This window comes from Saccopteryx leptura, chromosome 3 (genome assembly GCF_036850995.1).
Source record: "Saccopteryx leptura isolate mSacLep1 chromosome 3, mSacLep1_pri_phased_curated, whole genome shotgun sequence".
In the NCBI taxonomy this organism is placed as follows: domain Eukaryota; kingdom Metazoa; phylum Chordata; class Mammalia; order Chiroptera; family Emballonuridae; genus Saccopteryx; species Saccopteryx leptura.
Window position 1 is genome coordinate 81,957,381 of NC_089505.1, and position 19,764 is coordinate 81,977,144.

At 49.1% G+C, this 19,764-nt stretch overlaps 1 protein-coding gene across 2 annotated transcripts; it reads left to right on the forward strand.

Moving 5' to 3' along the window:
- Positions 1 to 1,937: 1,937 nt before the first annotated feature.
- On the forward strand, positions 1,938 to 19,553 carry ZNF304 (zinc finger protein 304). Of its 2 annotated transcripts, XR_010750158.1 has the most exons (4): positions 1,938 to 2,152; positions 9,141 to 9,267; positions 11,749 to 13,746; positions 19,415 to 19,553. XR_010750158.1 is itself a non-coding variant. In XM_066374618.1 (3 exons), the coding sequence occupies exons 1-3, from the start codon at positions 2,138 to 2,140 to the stop codon at positions 13,563 to 13,565; spliced, it is 1,959 nt and encodes a 652-aa protein (XP_066230715.1). In that variant the 5' UTR covers positions 1,938 to 2,137; the 3' UTR covers positions 13,566 to 17,124. The 2 variants fall into 2 exon arrangements, 1 of the variants encoding a protein (XP_066230715.1); XM_066374618.1 differs by lacking the exon at positions 19,415 to 19,553 and having other exon boundaries at positions 11,749 to 17,124.
- Positions 19,554 to 19,764: the final 211 nt, after the last annotated feature.

A 19,764-nucleotide genomic window follows, 5' to 3' on the forward strand; every position in this document is an offset into this window, starting at 1 on the left:
TTTCAACTGGTAACCTCAGCATTCCTGGTCAATGCTTTATCCAATGCGTCACCACAAGTCAGACATGTTATACTTTATTCTTAAGGCCCCCAAACAAGACAGCCTGCCTTTGCTAGCCTCACCCCGTCGGGTAAGCAGCCAATCAATCCGTTTTGGTTCTCCTTTATCTCTGAGTCCCAACCCCTCTATTAAGGCAAGCCCTCCCCAAGCTGTACACCTCTCCCCCCCCTCACCTCTGCGCAAATTGCGCAGCAATCTGCAGTTAATGAGAGCCCTTAAGCCTGCTCTTTGGCAAATTCTCATTAACAGTTTCTCAGCGCTTACAACTTTAGGGCAGCCAGTTGTCCCTGCATAGAAGCAACTGGTCCTAACTCGGAAAGGAAACTTGATCTATCAATTGCTGCTACTTTAGCAGGCGGGCCATCTGGTCAACTGATGATCCGCTTGTCCAGGTTGTAGGAGTTGTGCCAGGCAGGCAGCCGTGGGCCAAGAGGACCCTGACAATGGTCACAGGATCTGTATTCCTGGCAGGTAAAAGATAATATCTTGAACTGTTGTTATGTTCTGTTTCATTTCCTGAACTGTAAAGTGGAAAGATACCGCCCCCCCCCCATTTGCCCATGAGACGGGACAGAAGGACGCTAGAGCAGACCTCAGAAACAGCCTCAGGACCTAAAAAAATAACTCATCTCTGAACTATTGGCTCCCAGCACAACCGGGAACCTCACCCCCCTCCCCCGGTGTGTCTTGAGATTTTGACCTATAGAATCTTGTAACCTACAAGCAATCTGGGAGTTGAGGCTTTTTGAGCATTAGTTTCTCCACCCCTGGGTGGCGCCGTTCATTAGTCAAACATTATTTCTGCACTGCAAATTTTGGTGTTCACTGTTTGGCTCTGCTAGTGGATGAACTCTGTGCTGTAACAAGTCCAGTGTGTGTATGTGTGTGTGCGGGGTGGCTCTGAGGCCAGGGCCTGTGGACCGTGGTGTTCTACCTGAGGGACTGGTCACAGAGGTTACGGAAGAGATGCGCTCTGAGTCCACAAATGATGCTGACGCTACCAAAGCATGGAATCAACGGATTCGAGGCATATTTCATTTTACTGCCACACAAAGGCCCCACAAGCAAGGTGTATTCAATGTTCGAATTCAATGTCAGTCCCCATAGTCCTGGCCGGCTAGCTCAGTAGAGTGTTGGCCCTGCGTGTGGAGGTCTTGGGTTCGATTCCCGGCCAGGACACACAGTAGAAGCGCCCATCTGCGTTTCCACCCCTTCCCCTCTCCTTTCTATCTCTCTCTTCCCCTCCCGTAGCCAAGGCTCCACTGGAGCCAAGTTGGCCCGAGCCCTGAGGACGGCTCCATGGTCTCCGCCTCAGGCGCTAGAAAGGCTCCAGTTGCAGCTGAGAAACGGCCCAGATGGGCAGAGCATCGCTCCCTCGTGGGCATGCTGGATGGAAACCGGTTGGGCGCGTGCGGGAGTCTGTTTCTCTGCTTTCCGCATCTCAATTCAAAAAAACACACACAAAAAGGAATAAATAATAAATAAATAAATAAAAATTAAATGTCAGTCCCCAAAGATGATAAAGTAAACCAAAGCAGCTCTTCCAGGATTAAAGGAGGGATCCCGGAAAATAGGGCACTGTCCCAGGTCAGCACGGAAATATGGGAGAGTCTCCTTTAATAACGAGCTTTGGCCCTCCAGGTCGCTCTTTTCCCTTTCTCTTATTCCTGCCTTCGCGCAGGCGTCCTCAGAATCTCCAAAAGCCCGCGGCCCTATTGGATGCCGCTTAAAAACAACATTACCCAGAATTTCGTGCTCGCCCTTAGGTCATGGGATGGCGTCATGGCCGTCAGATGAAATGGGCGTGTCCTGCTGCCAGGCAGGCCGAGGTGAACTTCCGGCGCCTCTGTCATGATGTCATTATAGCGCGCCAGGACTGTCAGAAAGTCCACTTTGGCTGTAGTGGTTCTGAATTCGGAGTGGGGTCCTCGGAGTCCCCCTAGCGCCCGCGCCCTGTCCTCGTCGGCTCCCGGAGGCGGCCTCCTGAGCCTTGGGAGCGTTTTGCGCCCAGGGAAGGTGTTGGGTTTCGGCTGAGCCCCGGGTCTGTTCTCGAGATCTCCTGGCGGCCGTGGCGCTGATGGACCAGGCTGGGGTAAGTGGGGCGGGGGGTTCCCAAGCCCTCAGAGAATCAGATGTCGGGTTTGGTGTGTTCTTTATTTATTTATTTACTTGTGATAGAGACATCGAGGGACAGATAGGGACAGACGGACAGGAAGGGAGAGAGATGAGAAGCATAAATTCTTCATTGTGGCACCTTAGTTGTTCATTGAGTGCTTTCTCATATGTGCCTTGACCAGGGGGTTACAGCAGACGGAGTAACCCCTTGCTTTCCAGTCTGCGACCTCGGGGTTTGAACTTGGGTCCTCTACGTCCTAGTCCGACGTTCTATCCGCCTGGTGAGGCAGGTTTAGTATGTTCTAGAACTTCATCACACACACACACACACACACACACACACACACACACACACACACTCACACTCCCTCCCTCCCCCACCATCGCTCCCTCCTCTTAAAGTCTAAAGGCCATGGAGGGTGGTCGCTCCCGTCGGATAATAAGACAAGGTTGCCATCTTCAATGTCTAAGGCGTGGGGTGTGCCTGGGTTTCCAATGTACGGAAGCCAGCTGGTCAAAATACCTGGAGATTGACCTGGAAATGCTGAGGTCGCCGGTTCAAAACCCTGGGCTTGCCTGGTCAAGGCACATATGGGAGTCGATGCTTCCAGCTCCTCTCCCTTTTCTCTCTCTCTCTCTCTCCTCTCTCTTTCCTCTCTAAAAATGAATAAAAAAAAATAAGGCCTGACCTGTGGTGGCGCAGTGGATAAAGCATTGACCTGGAATGCTGAGCTTGCCAGTTCAAAACCCTGGGCTTGCCTGGTCAAGGCACATATGGGAGTTGAAGCTTCCTGCTCCTCTCCCCCCCCCTCTCTCCTCTAAAATGAATAAATAAATAAAAATAATTTTAAAAAAATAAATAAATAAAACATACCTAAAAAAAAATAAAAATACCTGGGCCCTGGCCGGTTGGCTCAGTGGTAGAGCGTCGGCCTGGCGTGCAGAAGTCCCGGGTTCGATTCCCGGCCAGGGCACACAGGGGAAGCGCCCATCTGCTTCTCCACCCCTCCCCCTCTCCTTCCTCTCTGTCTCTCTTTTCCCCTCCTGCAGCCGAGGCTTCATTGGAGCAAAGATGGCCTGGGCGCTGGGAATGGCTCCTCCGCCTCTGCCCCAGGCGCTAGAGTGGCTCTGGTCGCAACAGAGCGACGTCCCAGAGGGGCAGAGCATCGCCCCCTGGTGGGCATGCCGGGTGGATCCCGGTAGGGCGCATGCGGGAGTCTGTCTATCTCTCCCCGTTTCCGGCTTCAGAAAAATACAGAAAAAAACCCCACAAAAACCTGGAGATGGGAGTGAGTCTGGAGAGTTCTGGGAGCCTCCGGTCTCTGTGTTCTGTCTGGTGAGCACAGAGGGCTGGCGGGCAGGGCTCAGGCCAGGAGAGGCAGCCTGAGGAACAAGGCCACTTTTCAGATGGGAGTGGGAGCTATGGGAAGTTTGGGACAGAGGAGGGAGGTGGTCTGATTTGGGTGTCAACACGCTCCCTCTGGCGGCAGATTGGAAAGATTGGGGGGAAGGAGGCAGGGAGACCAGGATGGAGTCTACTGTAACAGTCCAAGGAGGTGTTGATGGTGGGAGAACCATAGTGGTGGCAGTGGAGGTTGGAGATGTGTATGAGTTTTGTAGATGTTTTTATACATTAGGGCCGACCAGATTTTCTGATGAGACAGTGATATTCTGGAAGTCTTCACTTGTTCCTCTCTCTGCCCTTAAATCTGGGGGCCCTGAAGGTGGGTCATCTCTAGCCTAGTGTCCCAGTAGAGCCCAAACTGTACGTAGATCAGGCATCCCTGATTCGACTTCCCCATGCAGTGGGACACTCCTGCTGCTTATCAGCAGGGTTGGCAGTCTCTTCAACTCTTGAGGCAGCTATGAGGATTTTACTTATGAGTGCCAACACTAACTGCCACCAGAGGTAAAACACAGTTGACACACAAGTTATTTGCTAGAATCACACAGGCAGTTTATTAATCTCAAATCCTATGGCGTGCCTGGGTACAGCTTATGGCCGCGTCGGCGTGCTCTTCTCAGCTGTCTTTGGTCAGAGTGGCGAGGAGACAGTCCATGTTCACATTGGAGTCTGGGTGGCTACGGCAGCAGGGGAGCCCCTCAGCTTTACTAACCTTTCCTGGCCAGCGCCTTCTAACAGGTGTCAACCTACAGGATTATCATCTCAAACCACCTTTTTGGGAGTTCCTCACAGGGAGCCCTTTTTATGTTAATCTACTGAAATGTCACATCAAGCCCTTTTAAGATGTTCCTAGGGAAGCTTCTTGTTTATGTTAACTTACAGAGTTATGACATCAAGCCACTTCTTATCTATTTATAACTTCACACACACACTAACCGGGCCCTGCTCGAAAGTCAAAGTCTGTTTATCACATCTGGGCATACTATATTAATTCCCATCCACATGGCATAACTTTATTTGATTTCCTTAGTTAATTTTAATATTATATCTTCATTACTTTTATATATCTTCCATATTTTTTATATTTCTATATACTTAATTACTATAACATTATATTACTACAACACTTAGCATTATGAATCTAGGCCAGGAGTTCATATGGAGCAGTTCCTACTTTTGGCAGCCAATAGGAAGAGGACTGGAAGGGTGTATTAGACCTAAGAACAGCAAATGCTTAGACTGAGTTAGACTGAGTTGGGAATCCTCAGAGAACCACAGGTCTTTGCTAAATTGGTTGAAACTAGGCTAGGAGTCAGACAGGGAGGGCAGGCCAAGCCGCTGGGCCTCTATACTGAGGGTATTGACCAGGTGTTGCCAACATTTTTTGCTCCTGGGCCAGATTAGGAAGAAAACTTTTCACGGGCCAGACAAAATATTAAAATTAAAAAATGTTAAATACAGCCCTGGCCGTTTGGCTTAGCGGTAGAGCGTCGGCCTGGCGTGCGGGGGACCCGGGTTCGATTCCCGGCCAGGGCACATAGGAGAAGTGCCCATTTGCTTCTCCAACCCCCCCTCCTTTCTCTCTGTCTCTCTCTTCCCCTCCCGCAGCCAAGGCTCCATTGGAGCAAAGATGGCCCGGGCGCTGGGGACGGCTCCTTGGCCTCTGCCCCAGGCGCTAGAGTGGCTCTGGTCGCCGCAGAGCGACGCCCCGGAGGGGCAGAGCATCGCCCCCTGGTGGGCGGAGCTTCGCCCCTGGTGGGCGTGCCGGGTGGATCCCGGTGGGGCGCATGCGGGAGTCTGTCTGACTGTCTCTCCCCATTTCCAGCTTCAGAAAAATACAAAAAAAAAAAAAAAAGTTAAATACAAAAATGATTATTTTAAGTAAGCAAAATTTTATTATGTAATTTGTTTATGAATAAATGTGAGTGAAAAAAATTTTAATAGACAATATTAGTTTAATAAAAATATAATTACATACCATATAAGTATCTAAACTGTATCGCAATCAATCTAAACGATATTTAATTAATAGAATGAGCTTGAAGGGGTTATATCGCAAATAAAACAATTATTTCATTTTACAAACAGCCTGGACACGTTTTCACTTATCAACTGCAGCTACTGTCTGTGCTACAGTGCCACTTGATTCAGCACACTTGACCACAAAAATAACGAATTGTTTGACCTTGGGTGCGCACTGGCAAACTTCGCCTAAAAGAATGTGGGTTTTACATCGCCACTAAATGTTAAACAGTTCAAATCAAGTACAGATGAGTACAAGAGTTGTAAATCTTTATAATGGAATTAAAAAAAAAAAAGCAGTATCGTGAATCCATTTGACCAGTTATTGGAAGCTAACCCTAGATTAGACACACGCGGAATTCTTTTCCACGTATCGCTATCTTCTTAAATATCTCCATTTCCAAGAATCAAAGACACTTCCACTTCTGAGTAGCTGAGATTTTAAAGTAGTGGAGAATATTAAAAATTTAATCATGGCCACATAAACTCATTACGGCCCGCGGGCCGTATGTTGGACATGCCTGGTGTTGACACCTGGAAGATTTTGAGCACAAGAGAGATAATCTGATGCAGATCTGAACAGGCTCCCTTTGGCTGCTGTCTGATTGAGGACAGAATGCGGGCATGAGGAAGGAGGTACTGTAGTGTCAGTGGTAATGGCTAGCCCAGAGGGGTAGCAGGGGAAATGAGAGAAGTTGGTGGATTCTGTATCAGGCTTTTAAGTAGGGTGACTGGATTTTCTGCTGTCAAGGGTGAATGAGAGAAAGGGAAAAGTCATGGATGACCCCAGGAGTTTCTGCTTTAGCAGGTAGAGGACTACAGAACTGCCATCAACTGAGATAGACAGCTTGGTGGCAGGAATACTGTATTTCCCCACATATAAGATACAATCCCCCGCCCTGGCTGGTTGGCTCAGTGGTAGAGCGTTGGCCTGGCGTGCAGGAGTCCCAGGTTCAATTCCCAGCCAGAGCACACAAGAGAAGCGCCCCTCTGCTTCTCCACCCCTCCCCCTCTCCTTCCTCTCTGTCTCTCTCTTCCCCTCCCAAAACCAAGGCTCCATTGGAGCAAGGTTGGCCCGGGCGCTGAGGATGGCTCTATGGCCTCTGCCTCAAGCACTAGAATGGTTTTGGATACAACAGAGCAACGCCCCAGATGGGCAGAGCATTGCCTCCTGGTGGGCATGCCGGGTGGATCCCGATTGGGTGCATGCGGGAGTCTGACTGCCTCCCCGTTTCCAACTTCAGAAAAATAAAAAAAAAAAAAAAAAAAAAGACACAATCCCCACCCCCCAAAAATTTGGGGTCTAAAACTGGGTCCCTCTTATACAGTGGTTGTAGATGTATTTTAACTTGCATTTCCTGATTTTTCGCGCTTGTATGAATTTTATGATGAATAAAACTTGAGTTCAATAACTTTTTTTTTTGGTATTTTTCTAAAGTGAGAAACGGAGGCAGAGAGACAGACTCTGGTATGCCCCCAACCCAGATCCACCTGGCATGCCCACCAGGGGGCGATGCTCCGCCCATTTGGGGCATTGGGGCATTGCTCTATTGCAGGGGTCAGGAACCCATGGCTCCCGAGCCAGATGTGGCTCTTTTTTTTTTAAAGATGTGGCTTTTTTGATGGTTGCATCTAGCTTGCAGACAAATCTTTAATTAAAAAAAAAGTTAAAAATATAAAACATTCTCATGTATTACAATCCATTCATTTCCTACTGCTCATGTTCATGGTTGTGGGTGGCTGGAGCCAATCACAGCTGTTCTCCGGGACAACACCAAATTTTTTTGGATAATGCATAACATACACGGGTCGTTGTATGGCTCTCGCGGAATTACATTTTAAAATATGTGGCGTTCATGGCTCTCTCAGCCAAAAAGGTTTCTAACCCCTGCTCTATTGCAATTGGAACCATTCTAGTCCCTGAGGTGGAGGCCATGGAGCCGTCCTCAGCACCCGGGCCAATTTTGCTCCAATGGAGCCTTTGCTGTGGGAGGGGAAGAAAGAGAGAGAAAGGAGAGGGAGAAGGGTGGAAAGGCAGATGGGCACTTCTCCTGTGTGCCCTGGCCGGAAATAGAACCCAGGACTTCCACACGCCAGGCCGATGCTCTACCTCTGAACCAACAGGCAAGGGCTTGCATTTGGTAACTTTATGTAATACATTTTTTTTTCAAATTTTGGGCCTCAAAATTAAGATGCATCTTTTACCCGGGAGCATCTAATACATGGGGAAATACGGCAACTTTCAGTAGCTCTATGAAGAATTAGGCTTTTGGCATGTTTAAGAAGTCCCAGAGATCTGGCTGGGTGGCTCAGTGGATAGTGTCATCCCAGCACACTGAGGTCACAGATTTAATCCTTGGTCAGGGTACGTACAAGAAGCAATCATTGAACGCTCAACTAAATGGAACAACTAAGTATAGTGGTGACTTGATGCTCCTCGCTCTTTCTCCCTTTCTCTCTCAAATCAGTGGGAAAAAACATCCCAAAGATACCTTACTTGAGGCATCAAGCTGGGCACAGGATTTTTGCTCTGGTTGAAGAAGTTCAAAAGGTGGCAGCTCACCTCACCAGGCGGTGTCGCAGTGGATAGAGTGTCGGACTGGGATGTGGAGGATCCAGGTTCGAGACTCCAAGGTTGCCAGCCTGAGCACGGACTCATCTGGTTTGAGCAAGGCTCACCAGCTTGAGCCCAAGGTTGTTGGCTCTAGCAAGGGTCACTCGGTCTTCTGTAGCCCCCCAGTCAAGGCACATATCAGAAATCAATCAATGAACAACTAAGGAACCGCAATGAAGTATTGATGTTTCTCATCTCTCTCCCTTCGTGTCTGTCTGTCCCTTTCTCTGACTCTCTCTGTCTCTGCCACAAAAAAAAAAAAAAAAAAAAATAAGGTGGCAGCTAATGTGTGGAATGGAGTGGATCCGTGGATTACATGTAGGAGGGAGGATCTTCAGGTCACAGTGGCAGTACTGTTAATAACTGGAAAGTCAAAACTTGGAACTGAGGACTGTGTCTCTTGCTTATGCACTTGGGTGGCAGTGGTGGCTCTCATAAAGTCCTAGAAGCACTTTTCTTGGACATTGTTTACGGAGCGGGGGAGGGGAGATTTCGGGGTGGCTCTTGTGTTGAGAAGGTTGTCGGTGGTAGTGGAAGGTGTTGCCAGATGTGAGGACAGTGTGGTTCAAAGAGTGGTGTCTGTATCGAGAAGTGTGTGAACTGATGGCCTTAAGGTTGTATGTGGGAGGTCTGGTTCTGGAAGACAATGGGGAAAACTGGCTGGCAGGGGAGTATTTGGGGCCCTTCCTGCCAGACTTAGTTTACACAGTCCCTGTCGGCCCACCTGCCTGGTTCTGCTCTGGGCTGGACTCGGTGATCAGAGGGATGTGAAGAATAGAGTAAGCATTAGGGATGCCAAGGGCTGGTATCTCCTCTGAGCTGGGAGGCTGGGGAGGCCAGGGACCCGGGACTGCTTGTGAGAGCACTGAGATCTGGGGAGAGAGGGTGTGCCGCCTGTGAGCTCAACTGTCCCCATCACGGCAGGGCTGTGTGACCTTTGAGGACGTGTTCGTGTACTTCTCCCGGGAGGAGTGGGGCCTCCTGGAGGAGGCTCAGAGACGCCTGTACCGTGACGTGATGCTGGAGAACTTTGCACTTGTGTCCTCGCTGGGTAAGTCCCTGTTTTTGTTACCTGTGGCTACACGACCAATTTCTCCCAAATTGAGTGGCTGAAAGCAGTAAAAATGACATGTTTTGGTGCATCAGAAAGCTGGTCACAGCTTCCCCGGCTGCTTTCGGCTTAGGTGCCTTTATGAGGTCTCAGTCAAGCTGTCAGTCCGAGCCACGTTCTTGTGTGAAGGCCAGTCCCAGGAAGAATCCTCGTACAAATTCACCCCTGTTCTTATTTGCAAGATTCTTGTTTCTTGCAGCTTGTTGAACTGTGAGCATTAGCTCCTCGCTGCTTGTTGGCATGGCCTCCCTCAGTTCCTTGACATGGTGGCCTTTCTGTGGTGTATGTACCTCATAGCATGGAAGCTGCCTTCTCTCTGAGCAACTAAGCAAGACCGAATGCCCAGGATGGAAGGAAGCTTGTAACTTGACCTTGACAGTGACATACCATAATTTTTGTTACATTCTTTTCTTTAGAAATGGATCACTCACTGCCTGACCAGTGGTGGCACACTGGATAGAGCATGGACCTGGTACGCTGAAGTCATTGGTTCAAAATCCCAATGACTCTCCGAGAGGCTCTCCGGCTTTAGTGTGGGATCATCGACATTACTGCAGGGTTGCTGGATTGAGCCCAAGGGCACTGGCTTGAGCAAGGGGTCACTCACTCTGCTGTAGCCCCCCAGACAAGTCACATATGAGAAAGCAATCAATGAACAACTAAAGTGCCGCAACTGTGAGTTGATGCTTCTCATCCCTCCCCCTTTCTGTCTTTCTGTCTCTATCTCGGTTTCTCTTGCTCACTAAAAAGTAATTAAAATAAAAAAAATAATAACAATAAATGGATCAGTCAGTCCAGTCTACAATCAGGGCTCATCTAAGGGCAAGAATACCAGGAGGGAGGCTTTCCTGGGGGACTTCTTCAAGGCATACATCCACATGCCCTCGCACCCACTCCAGTGTTCTTGGGGTTTGCTTATTCCCCTGTACCCTAGGGGCCGCCCTTGCTGTCTGGCCAGATCACTGTGTTTGGTCCCACCCACAGTAAGTGCGATGGTGCCAGAGCTGGGTCGTGTGTGATGTCCCTGCATCACTGGACCATCCCCACACTTGCTGTCTCAAGGTTTGCAGGAACAGGTGAGGGATCAGGGCTTTTTCAGTTGGCTCAACAGATTCTATATGGCATGGGAGCTCCCAGGTCAGGTGACTGTCCACCTCCGTGGTACCTCTGTGTTCCATGTTCTTCCCTCATTCTCCAGCTGACATTTCCTGGGGCCCCACTCTGCCAGGAATTGTGGGTATTGACATGGTCACTGCTTGCGGAGGTCTCAGGGCTCTTCCGCCAAATCCTCCTTTGAAGTTCTTTATGTTTGGGTTTTTTTTTGTGACAGAGACAGAGAGAGGGACAGATAGAGACAGACAGACAGGAAGGGAGGGAGATGAGAAGCATTAGTTCTTCATTGCAGAAGCATTAGTTGTTCATTGATTGCTTTCTCATATGTGCCTTGACCAGGGGGCTACAGCACAGTGAGTGACCTTGTTGCTCAAACCAGATGAGTCTGCACTCAAGCCAGCGACCTCGGGGTCTCGAACCTGGGTCCTCCACGTCCCAGTCCGACGCTCTGTCCACTGCGCCACTGCCTGGTCAGGCTAGAAGTTCTTTTTTAACCTTTTTATTTTCTGTGGTTGGCTCTACTTGGGTCACTTATCTGCCCTGTGTTTCCTTTATGACTTCCTTCTGCCAGACCCCGCAGTTTCCCAGAGGGAGACCGGCTGAAGGCCTTGGTGACTGTGGGACACACCTGACCGCAGCCACACATAGAGGGTCTGGCCTGCAGAACAGGGAGGGGGGAGAAGGTCCCTTTAGGGCCTGGGTTCAAATCCTCCCTTCAACCTGCTCTGTGTGCACCAGTGTTTTCTTGCTCCCGTCGATAGCAACACCTCATTTCTCCCTTTCCCTTGTTCGCTCATAGTGTGGCCCACTTGTCATCCCTGTCCTGTTGCCATCCCTTGGATGTTTCCCCACTTCTCTGGCCTCTGTGTCTCGCTCATTCTCTACTCCCTCTGCAGTGCTCCGTGGCATTGGCTTCTTGAACGTGTCATCACTTGTGCACACGTCCTTAAACAGTCCTTAAGAGCCGAACAGCAACCTTTGCTATTGGGTCTTTCTGGGTCTGGACACACAGCCTTTGGTGCAGAGCTGACCAGATGCCAGCAGCCAAGGCCCTGCTGAAACCTCTTCTCTCTCTGCTGTCCACCATCTTTGTGTCTTTCCCCAGCATTAGAGTTCCCCCATTCTGTGACCTTCAGAGGCCCGGGACTATCAGCGGGCCTTCACTCACCCCTATCCCGGCTCCCTCTTCCTGCCCTGCAGCCAGAGGACTCCTTCCTCGGTGTGTCACACACACACACACGTATGTGCTAGTGCTGCTGTTTGCCACTGGAGTACACATGTACCTTACGGGCTTTTCTCTGCTTTCAGATTGCTGGTGGGAAACGGACCACAGGGAGACCCCTCCTGAGCATAATACTTCTGCCGCGGTGCTACAGGTCAGGGCTCCCGAGTCAGGGCCACTTATCCAGAAATCGCACCAGTGTGAAGTGTGTGACCCGCTCTTGAAAGACCTTGTGCCGCTGGCTGAATATCAGCTGTCCCGCCCCGCACAGAGACTGGACACCCGTGGCCCATGCAGAGGAGGGTTTCTGTTCAGTGCCTACTGTGACCAGCACCAGCAGCAGTATACCAGAGAAAAGCCCTTCAGCAGGAATGATGGTATGGCCTCCTTTGTGAAGAGCTGCACCGTCCCCACGTCAGGGAGTCCCTTTTCTTGCAGGGAGGATGGGACGGACCTGCTGGACAGCTTTGGCCCCTTCCAGCGCCAGACCGTTCGCTGTGGACTGAGCCCGTTTAAGAGGACTGGGTTCCTGGAATATTTCCCACATGGCGCCGGCTTTGGGGGACACCAGGGCAACCCTGATGCGCTGGTGCTTTTCAGTGGTGGCAACAACGATGGGAAAGCCTTCCTGGGTCCCCTCACTCTGCTGGAAAAACAGATAGCTCACACCCAAGTGAGACCTGTTAGATGCCCGCCATGCGGAAATGTTTCCAAGGAGAAATCATCTCGCGTTCACGACAGAAAAATTCCCCCTGGAGAAGCATCCCACATGTGCAAGGAGTGCGGGAAGGCCTTCATGTACCCATCCCACCTAAAAACTCACCAGAAATTTCACGCGGAGAAAAGACATTATACGTGCAATGAGTGCGGCAAGACCTTCAGCCGCAAGGACACGCTCGTCCAGCACCAGAGAGTCCACACGGGAGAGAGGTCTTACGACTGCAGTGAGTGCGGGAAGGCCTACAGCAGAAGCTCCCACCTTGTCCAGCACCAGAGGATCCACACGGGAGAGAAGCCTTACAAGTGCGGGGAGTGTGGAAAGGCCTTCAGCCGCAAGGACACGCTGGTCCAGCACCAGAGGTTCCACACTGGAGAGAGGCCATATGAGTGCAGCGAATGCGGGAAATTCTTTAGCCAGAGTTCCCACCTGATTGAACACTGGCGGATTCACACCGGTGCAAGGCCCTATGAGTGCGTCGAGTGCGGAAAATTCTTCAGCCATAACTCTAGCCTCATTAAACACCGGAGGGTCCACACTGGAGCAAGATCTTACGTATGCAGCAAGTGTGGGAAGGCCTTCAGCTGCAAAGACACACTCGTCCAGCACCAGATAATTCACACGGGAGTGAGGCCCTATGAGTGCCGCGAGTGCGGGAAGGCCTTCAGCCGCAAGGACACCCTCGTGCAGCACCAGAAAATCCACACAGGGGAAAGGCCTTACGAGTGTGGCGAGTGTGGGAAGTTCTTCAGCCACAGCTCCAACCTCATTGTGCACCGGAGAATCCACACCGGAGCCAAGCCTTACGCGTGCGGCGAATGCGGGAAGTGCTTCAGCCACAACTCCAGCCTCATCCTACACCAGAGAGTTCACACCGGAGCACGGCCTTACGTGTGTGGCGAGTGCGGGAAAGCCTACATCAGCAGCTCCCACCTCGTTCAGCACAAGAAGATTCACACAGGAGCAAGGCCTTATGAGTGCAGTGAATGTGGGAAGTTCTTTAGCCGCAACTCAAGCCTCATCCTGCACCAGAGAGTTCACACAGGAGAAAAGCCATACGTGTGCCGCGAATGCGGGAAGGCCTACAGCCGGAGTTCCCACCTGGTTCGCCACCAGAAAGTTCACACTGGAGAAGGGCCTCAGGACTGCAACAGTTTTGATGGCCTTTTGAACTCCATCCCTTAAACTTGTCTAGCACCAGAAAATTCGCACCAGGAAAAGGCCCTCTGAGTGCAGAACATAGGTGCTGTCTCCTTGGTCAGGCTTAGGACTCAGGCCATAGAAAAGGTCTGGACCTGGTGTGAGGGAGCCATCAACCAGCAGATGAAACTTGGACCTTCGTGTATCTGGCCTGAGGACATTCTCAGTAAGTACCATGTGCGTGAGGAGACTTCATGAGGTACGTTGCACTTTTCTGAACCACGCATAGCTCTTTAATGGCGGTCCTATTCACGCCAGTGTTCGTGGCAAAAACCATCAAGGTCCCACAGTGTGTCAATTACCCCACTATGCTCAGGGAAGGCAGACTCCTGCACTCTCTCTCTCACTCCTGGTTGTGAATCATGGGTGTTCTGAGCCCATTGAAGGTCCTCACTTTCTCCCCCATGATTGGGTTCTGAGTGGACATGATCTATCTAGCCCTGGCCACAAGGATCTGAGTGGGAGTCTGCTGGGAATTTCCAGACAAGATATCTCTTCTTCTTGGACAAAGTCAACTATAAACATGAGAGCCATGACCTACTCATCCTGCTTCCAAATCACCCACCGTTGGAACTGTCTGCCCCTGGCTGCTCTGGTTTGTGCCGTGATATAGGCCTGGTGGGGCAGCCTTGACTCTTGCAGGGAGGCCTGTTTTCTACATGACATGGATTGAGAAAAAACTGGGTTCTGTGCTAGCCAAGTAGCTCAGTTGGTCAGAACATTGTCCTGATACATCAAGGTTGCGGGTTCAATCCCTAGTCAGGGCACAAGTATCAACCAATGAAATTCAAAACAAAACTGGGTTATGCCTACACAAAGGGAGAAATACCTTCTGTTGGTACCAGGTTCATGTGCCTGAGAAAGGAACAACAGTCTAATCTGGCCTAATTTCCATTGTTGTCCAAAGCTTGCTAGAAAAAAACTGAGGAGATTTGTGTGCCTAATCCTTAGACCTGGAAATCGGGCCTGTCTGTGAGCCCGGAGTTTATTCTAAGAAGGGCATAGTTGGTGTGAAATACTTCGAGGGCTTCGGGAAGCAACAATGAATTGGGTCCCTTTTTCTTAAGAAATGTCCCGTATTTTTCTTAAGAAAAATCCCAGCACTTTTAGGGATTTCTGTCTCCTGGACCTGTACCGGGGTGTTCCCTGATGTCCAGAGTCCCATGGGCAGCTGACATTGACTAGAAGGCCTACAGATGGCAAGGTGCAAATCATAATTTGTCTAGAAATACTTAGATAACTGAGTGGGCTTGACTGACCAAGGAGAGGATGTGTGTCTATTTTAAAAGTGTTATATTCAAAAACCTCTGTGATTTTTGCCTGTGTCTGCATAGAGTGAGCATAATTCTCAGGCCACGATCAGAGTAAGTACTCTAAAGGTTTGTAGATTCCTCTAGCTTCCTGGGCTGTTGATTTTTTTTTTTTTTTTTTTGTATTTTTCCGAAGTTGGAAACAGGGAGGCAGGCAGACAGACTCCCGCATGCGCCTGACCTGGATCCACCCGGCATGCCCACCAGGGGGCGATGCTCTGCCCCTCTAGGGCGTTGCTCTGTTGCATCCAGAGCCATTCTAGAACCCGAGGCAGAGGCCACAGAGCCATCCTCAGTGCCCAGGCAAACCCTGCTCCAATGGAGCCTTGGCTGCAGGAGGGGAAGAGAGAGACAGAGAGGAAGGAGAGGGGGAGGAGTGGAGAAGCAGATGGGCGCTTCTCCTGTGTGCCCTGGCCGGAAATCGAACCCGGGACTCCTGCACGCCAGGCCAACGCTCCACCACTGAGCCAACTGGCCAGGGCCGATTTTTTTTTTTTAGAGAGACAGAGAGAGAGTCAGAGAGGGGGATAGACAGGGACAGACACAGGAACGAAGAGATAAGAAGCATCAATCATTAGTTTTTCGTTGCGCATTGCGACACATTAGTTGTTCATTGGTTGCTCTCTCATATGTGCCTTGACTGTGGACCTTCAGCAGACCGAGTAACCTATTGCTCGAGCCAGCGACCTTGGGTCCAAGCTGGTGAGCTTTGCTCAAACCAGATGAGCCCGCGCTCAAGCTGGCGCCCTTGGGGGTCTCGAACCTGGGTCCTCGGCATCCCAGTCTGATGCTCTATCCACTGCGCCACCGCCTGGTCAGGCTGGGCTGTTGATGTTACGGCCATCACGCACCAGCGTGACAAAAGAGAAGTCTAGGGGAAGGGCTTCTTAGACCCAGCCAGTATTCCTCAGGTATGGAGTGGAAAACAGTTCATTGCTCCCTTCGGGGCCCACCCTCCCAAATTGTGGGGCAAAGGATATGGTAGAACCAAACAGTTGGCTGATGTGACCTTTTAAGAGGGATGGTAAATCTGTTTGTTTTTTTGTTTTATTTTGTACTTTTTTTTGTATTTTTCTGAAGTTAGAAGTGGGAAGGCAGTCAGACAGACTCCTACATGTGCCCGACCAGGATCCACCCAGCATGTCCACCAGGGGGCGATGCTCTGCCCATCTGGGGCATTGCTCTGTTGCAACCAGAGCCATTCTAGCGCCTGAGGTGGAGGCCATGGATCCGTCCTCAGGGCCTGGGCCAACTTTGCTCCAATGGAGCCTTGGCTGCGGGAGGGGAAGAAAGAGACAGAGAGAAAGGAGAGGGTGAAGGGTGGAGAAACAGGTGGGCACTTCTACTGTGTGCCCTGGCTGGGAATCGAACCTGGGACTTCCACACACCAGGCCGACACTCAACCACTGAGCCAACTGGCCAGGGCTAAATCTGAATGTTTTTATTGAGATAACGATGAACATGAAATAAACGGCACATTGAAAAGTGTAAAATGTTTCAGCATGTGGATATGCCTGAGAAACCATCACCACAATGAAAATAATGAACAAGTCCAACAGCGACTCAAGGGGACTTCTTGTGGCCCTTTGTAACCCTCTCCTCCTGGTTCTTTCTATATCCCTTTCTCACAATTCACCAAAAAGAAACAGCGAGCATTTTCTATTATTTGATGTAATATACGTTCTAAGGACTGAATGGAAGACTCCGGCTTTTCTCATTAACCATGACTATTTTGAGATGACTCCATCCTATGACATATATTGGTACTTATTCATTTGTATGGTCAGGTATTGTTCCATTGTATGGATAAAACCACAATTGTTTTTTTTATCCATTCAGCTCTTAGTGGATAGTTGAGTTATTGCCAGATTTGGGCTGTTACCAATAAAGCTGCTGTATAGATAGATCTGTGTACATGGTATCACTGACTAACATTCCCTTGTATGGATTCACTGAAGTTGACCCATTCATGTACTGAGGAACGTCTTGGTTGCTTCCAAGTTTTATTTCTGAATAAGACTTCAATATTCATTTGTGAGTTTTATCTGGACATAAGTTTTCAATTTGTTTGGAGCATGATGTGTTGGGTCATAGTAAAAAGTATGTGTAGTTTGGTAAGAAACTGTCTTCCAAAGAGGTTGTACCACTTTGTGTTCTCACCAGCAGTGAATGAGAGTTTGTTTCTGTTTCTGTTGCCCTTGTCTTTATCAGCATTTAATGTTCAGTGTTTTGAATATTAGCCATTAAAATAGAGGTATAGTGGTATGTCATCATTGCTTTAATTTGCAGTTCCCTAGTGACAGGTGAATATCTTTTTATATATCTAAATTTTCTTTTTCCATTGATTTGAGAGAGAGAGAGGAGGCATCAACTTGCTGTTTCACTTAGCTGTTCCATGTGGTTGTGCACTCATTGGCTACTTTCGTACATGCGCTAACCACTGACTAGGAATCGAACCTGCAACCTGGGTTCACCAGGACGACTCTCTATCCACTGAGCACCAAAACTGGGACCTCTTTTCAAATTTTAACTATCTTTTACACAGTACAGGTTTTTACTTTAATCAAGGTCATATTACCTAGTTTTGTTATGTTTTTTTAATTTTTTTTTTTTTTTAGTGAGAGAGACAGATAGGGACAGAAAGACAGGAAGGGAGAGAGATGAGAAGCATCAATTCTTCACTGTGGCACCTTAGTTGTTCATTGATTGCTTTCTCATATGTGCCTTGACCAGGAGGCTACAGCAGAGCTAGTGAGCCCTTGCTCAAGCCAGCGACCTTGGGCTTCAAGCCAGGGACCATGAGGTCATGTCTATGATCCCACACAGAGGCCAGTGACCCCGCACTCAAGCTGGTGAGCCTGCGCTTAAGCCAGTGACCTTGGGGTCTCAAACCTGGGTCCTCAGTGTCCCAGGCCAACGCTGTATCTACTGTGCCATCTCCTGGTCAGGCCATATTACCCAGTTTTTCTTTCATGGATTGTGCTTTTGGTGTAATAATGAAAAAGTCATTGCCAAATACAAGGTCCTACATTTTCTTTTGTTATTTTGCAGGTATATTATAGTTCTGTGTTTTGCATCTATTTCTGTTATCCATTTTGAAAAAGTATTTATGAAAGGTGTAAGAGCTGAGTTTAGATCATTCTTTTATTTATTTATTATTATTTTTTTTTTGTGGCAGAGACAGTGAGTCAGAGAAGGGGACATTTAGGGACAGACAGACAGGAAGAGAGAGAGATGAGAAACATCAATTCTTTGTTGTGGCTCCTTAGTTATTCATTGATTGCTTTCTCATATGTGCCTTGACGGGGGGGGGGGGGGGCTACAGCAGACCCAGTGACCCCTTGCTCCAGCCAGTGATCTTGAGCTCAAGCTGGTGTGTCTTGCTCAAGCCAGATGAGCCCGCGCTCAAGCTGGCGACCTCGGGGTCTCGAACCTGGGTCCTCCATATTCCAATCCGATGCTCTATCCACTGTGCCACCGCCTGGTCAAGCTAGATGACTCTTTTATTTATTTTTATTTTTTATTTTTTTTAACTTTATTTAGGTTTTTTAGAGAGAGAGAGAGAGAGAAGGGGGAGGAGCAGAAAGCATCAACTCCCATATGTGCCTTGACCAGGCAAGCCCAGGGTTTTGTTTGTTTTTTGTTGTTGTTTTTTTTACAGAGACAGAGAGAGAGAGGGATAGACAGGGACAGACAGACAGGAACGGAGAGATGAAAAGCATCAATCATTAGTTTTTCGTTGCGTGTTGCGACACCTTAGCTGTTCATTGATTGCTTTCTCATATGTGCCTTGACCGCGGGCCTTCAGCAGACCGAGTAACCCCTTGCTCGAGCCAGCGACCTTGGGCTCAAGCCAGTGAACTTTTGCTCCAACCAGATGAGTCTGTGCTCAAGTTGGAGACCTCAGGGTCTCGAACTTGGTTCTTCTGCATCCCAGTCCGACGCTCTATCCACTGCGCAAACGCCTGGTCAGGCAAGCCCATGGTTTTGAAGCGGCGACCTCAGCATTCTCAGGTCAACACTTTATCCACTGTGCCACCACAGGTCAGGCGCTATATGATTCTTTTAAATGTGAGGATGTCCGGTACTTCTGGCACCATTTGTTGAAAAGACCACCGTCTTTCCATTGAATTGCCTTTGCTCCTTTGTGAAAGATCAGTTGACTACATACATGTGGATATATTTGTAGACGTTGCTCTAAATTTTTTCCATCTATTGAGGTGATTATTGTGTGGATATGATTTTGTTTTCTTTTCAAACACTTATTTTTTGGATTTTTAGTGAGAGAGAGAGAGAGAGAGGAACATCAACCTGTTCCTGTATGTGCCCTGTCCAGGGATCAAACCCGCAACCTCTGCACTTCTGGATTATGTTCCAGCCAACCGAACCATGAGGCCAGGGCTGTAGCAGTCTTTATATAATCTAGATACTAACCACTTATGGAATATATGATTTATACGTGCTTTCATCTATCCAGTAGGATGCCTGTTCACTATCTTGATTGTATTTTTTTTTTTTTTTAAGTGAGAGGAGAGGAGATAGACTCCCACATGTCCCCTGTTTGGGATCCACCTGGCAACCCCTGTCTAGGGCCAATGCTCGAATCAAGTGAGCTGTTCTCAGAGCCTGGGACCAACTCTCAACCAGAGCCACTGGCTGCGTGAGGGGAAGAGAGAGAGAAGTGGGAGAGGGAGGTGAAGAGAAGAAGATGGTCACTTCTCATGTGTCTTCTGACCAGGGATCGAACCCGAGACGACCTCATGCTGGGCCGATGCTCTAGTTGCTGAGCCAACCAGCCAGGGCCTGATTGTATTCTTTAATGCGCAGAAGTTTGTAATTTGATGTATTTCAGTATATCTATTTTTGCTTTTGTT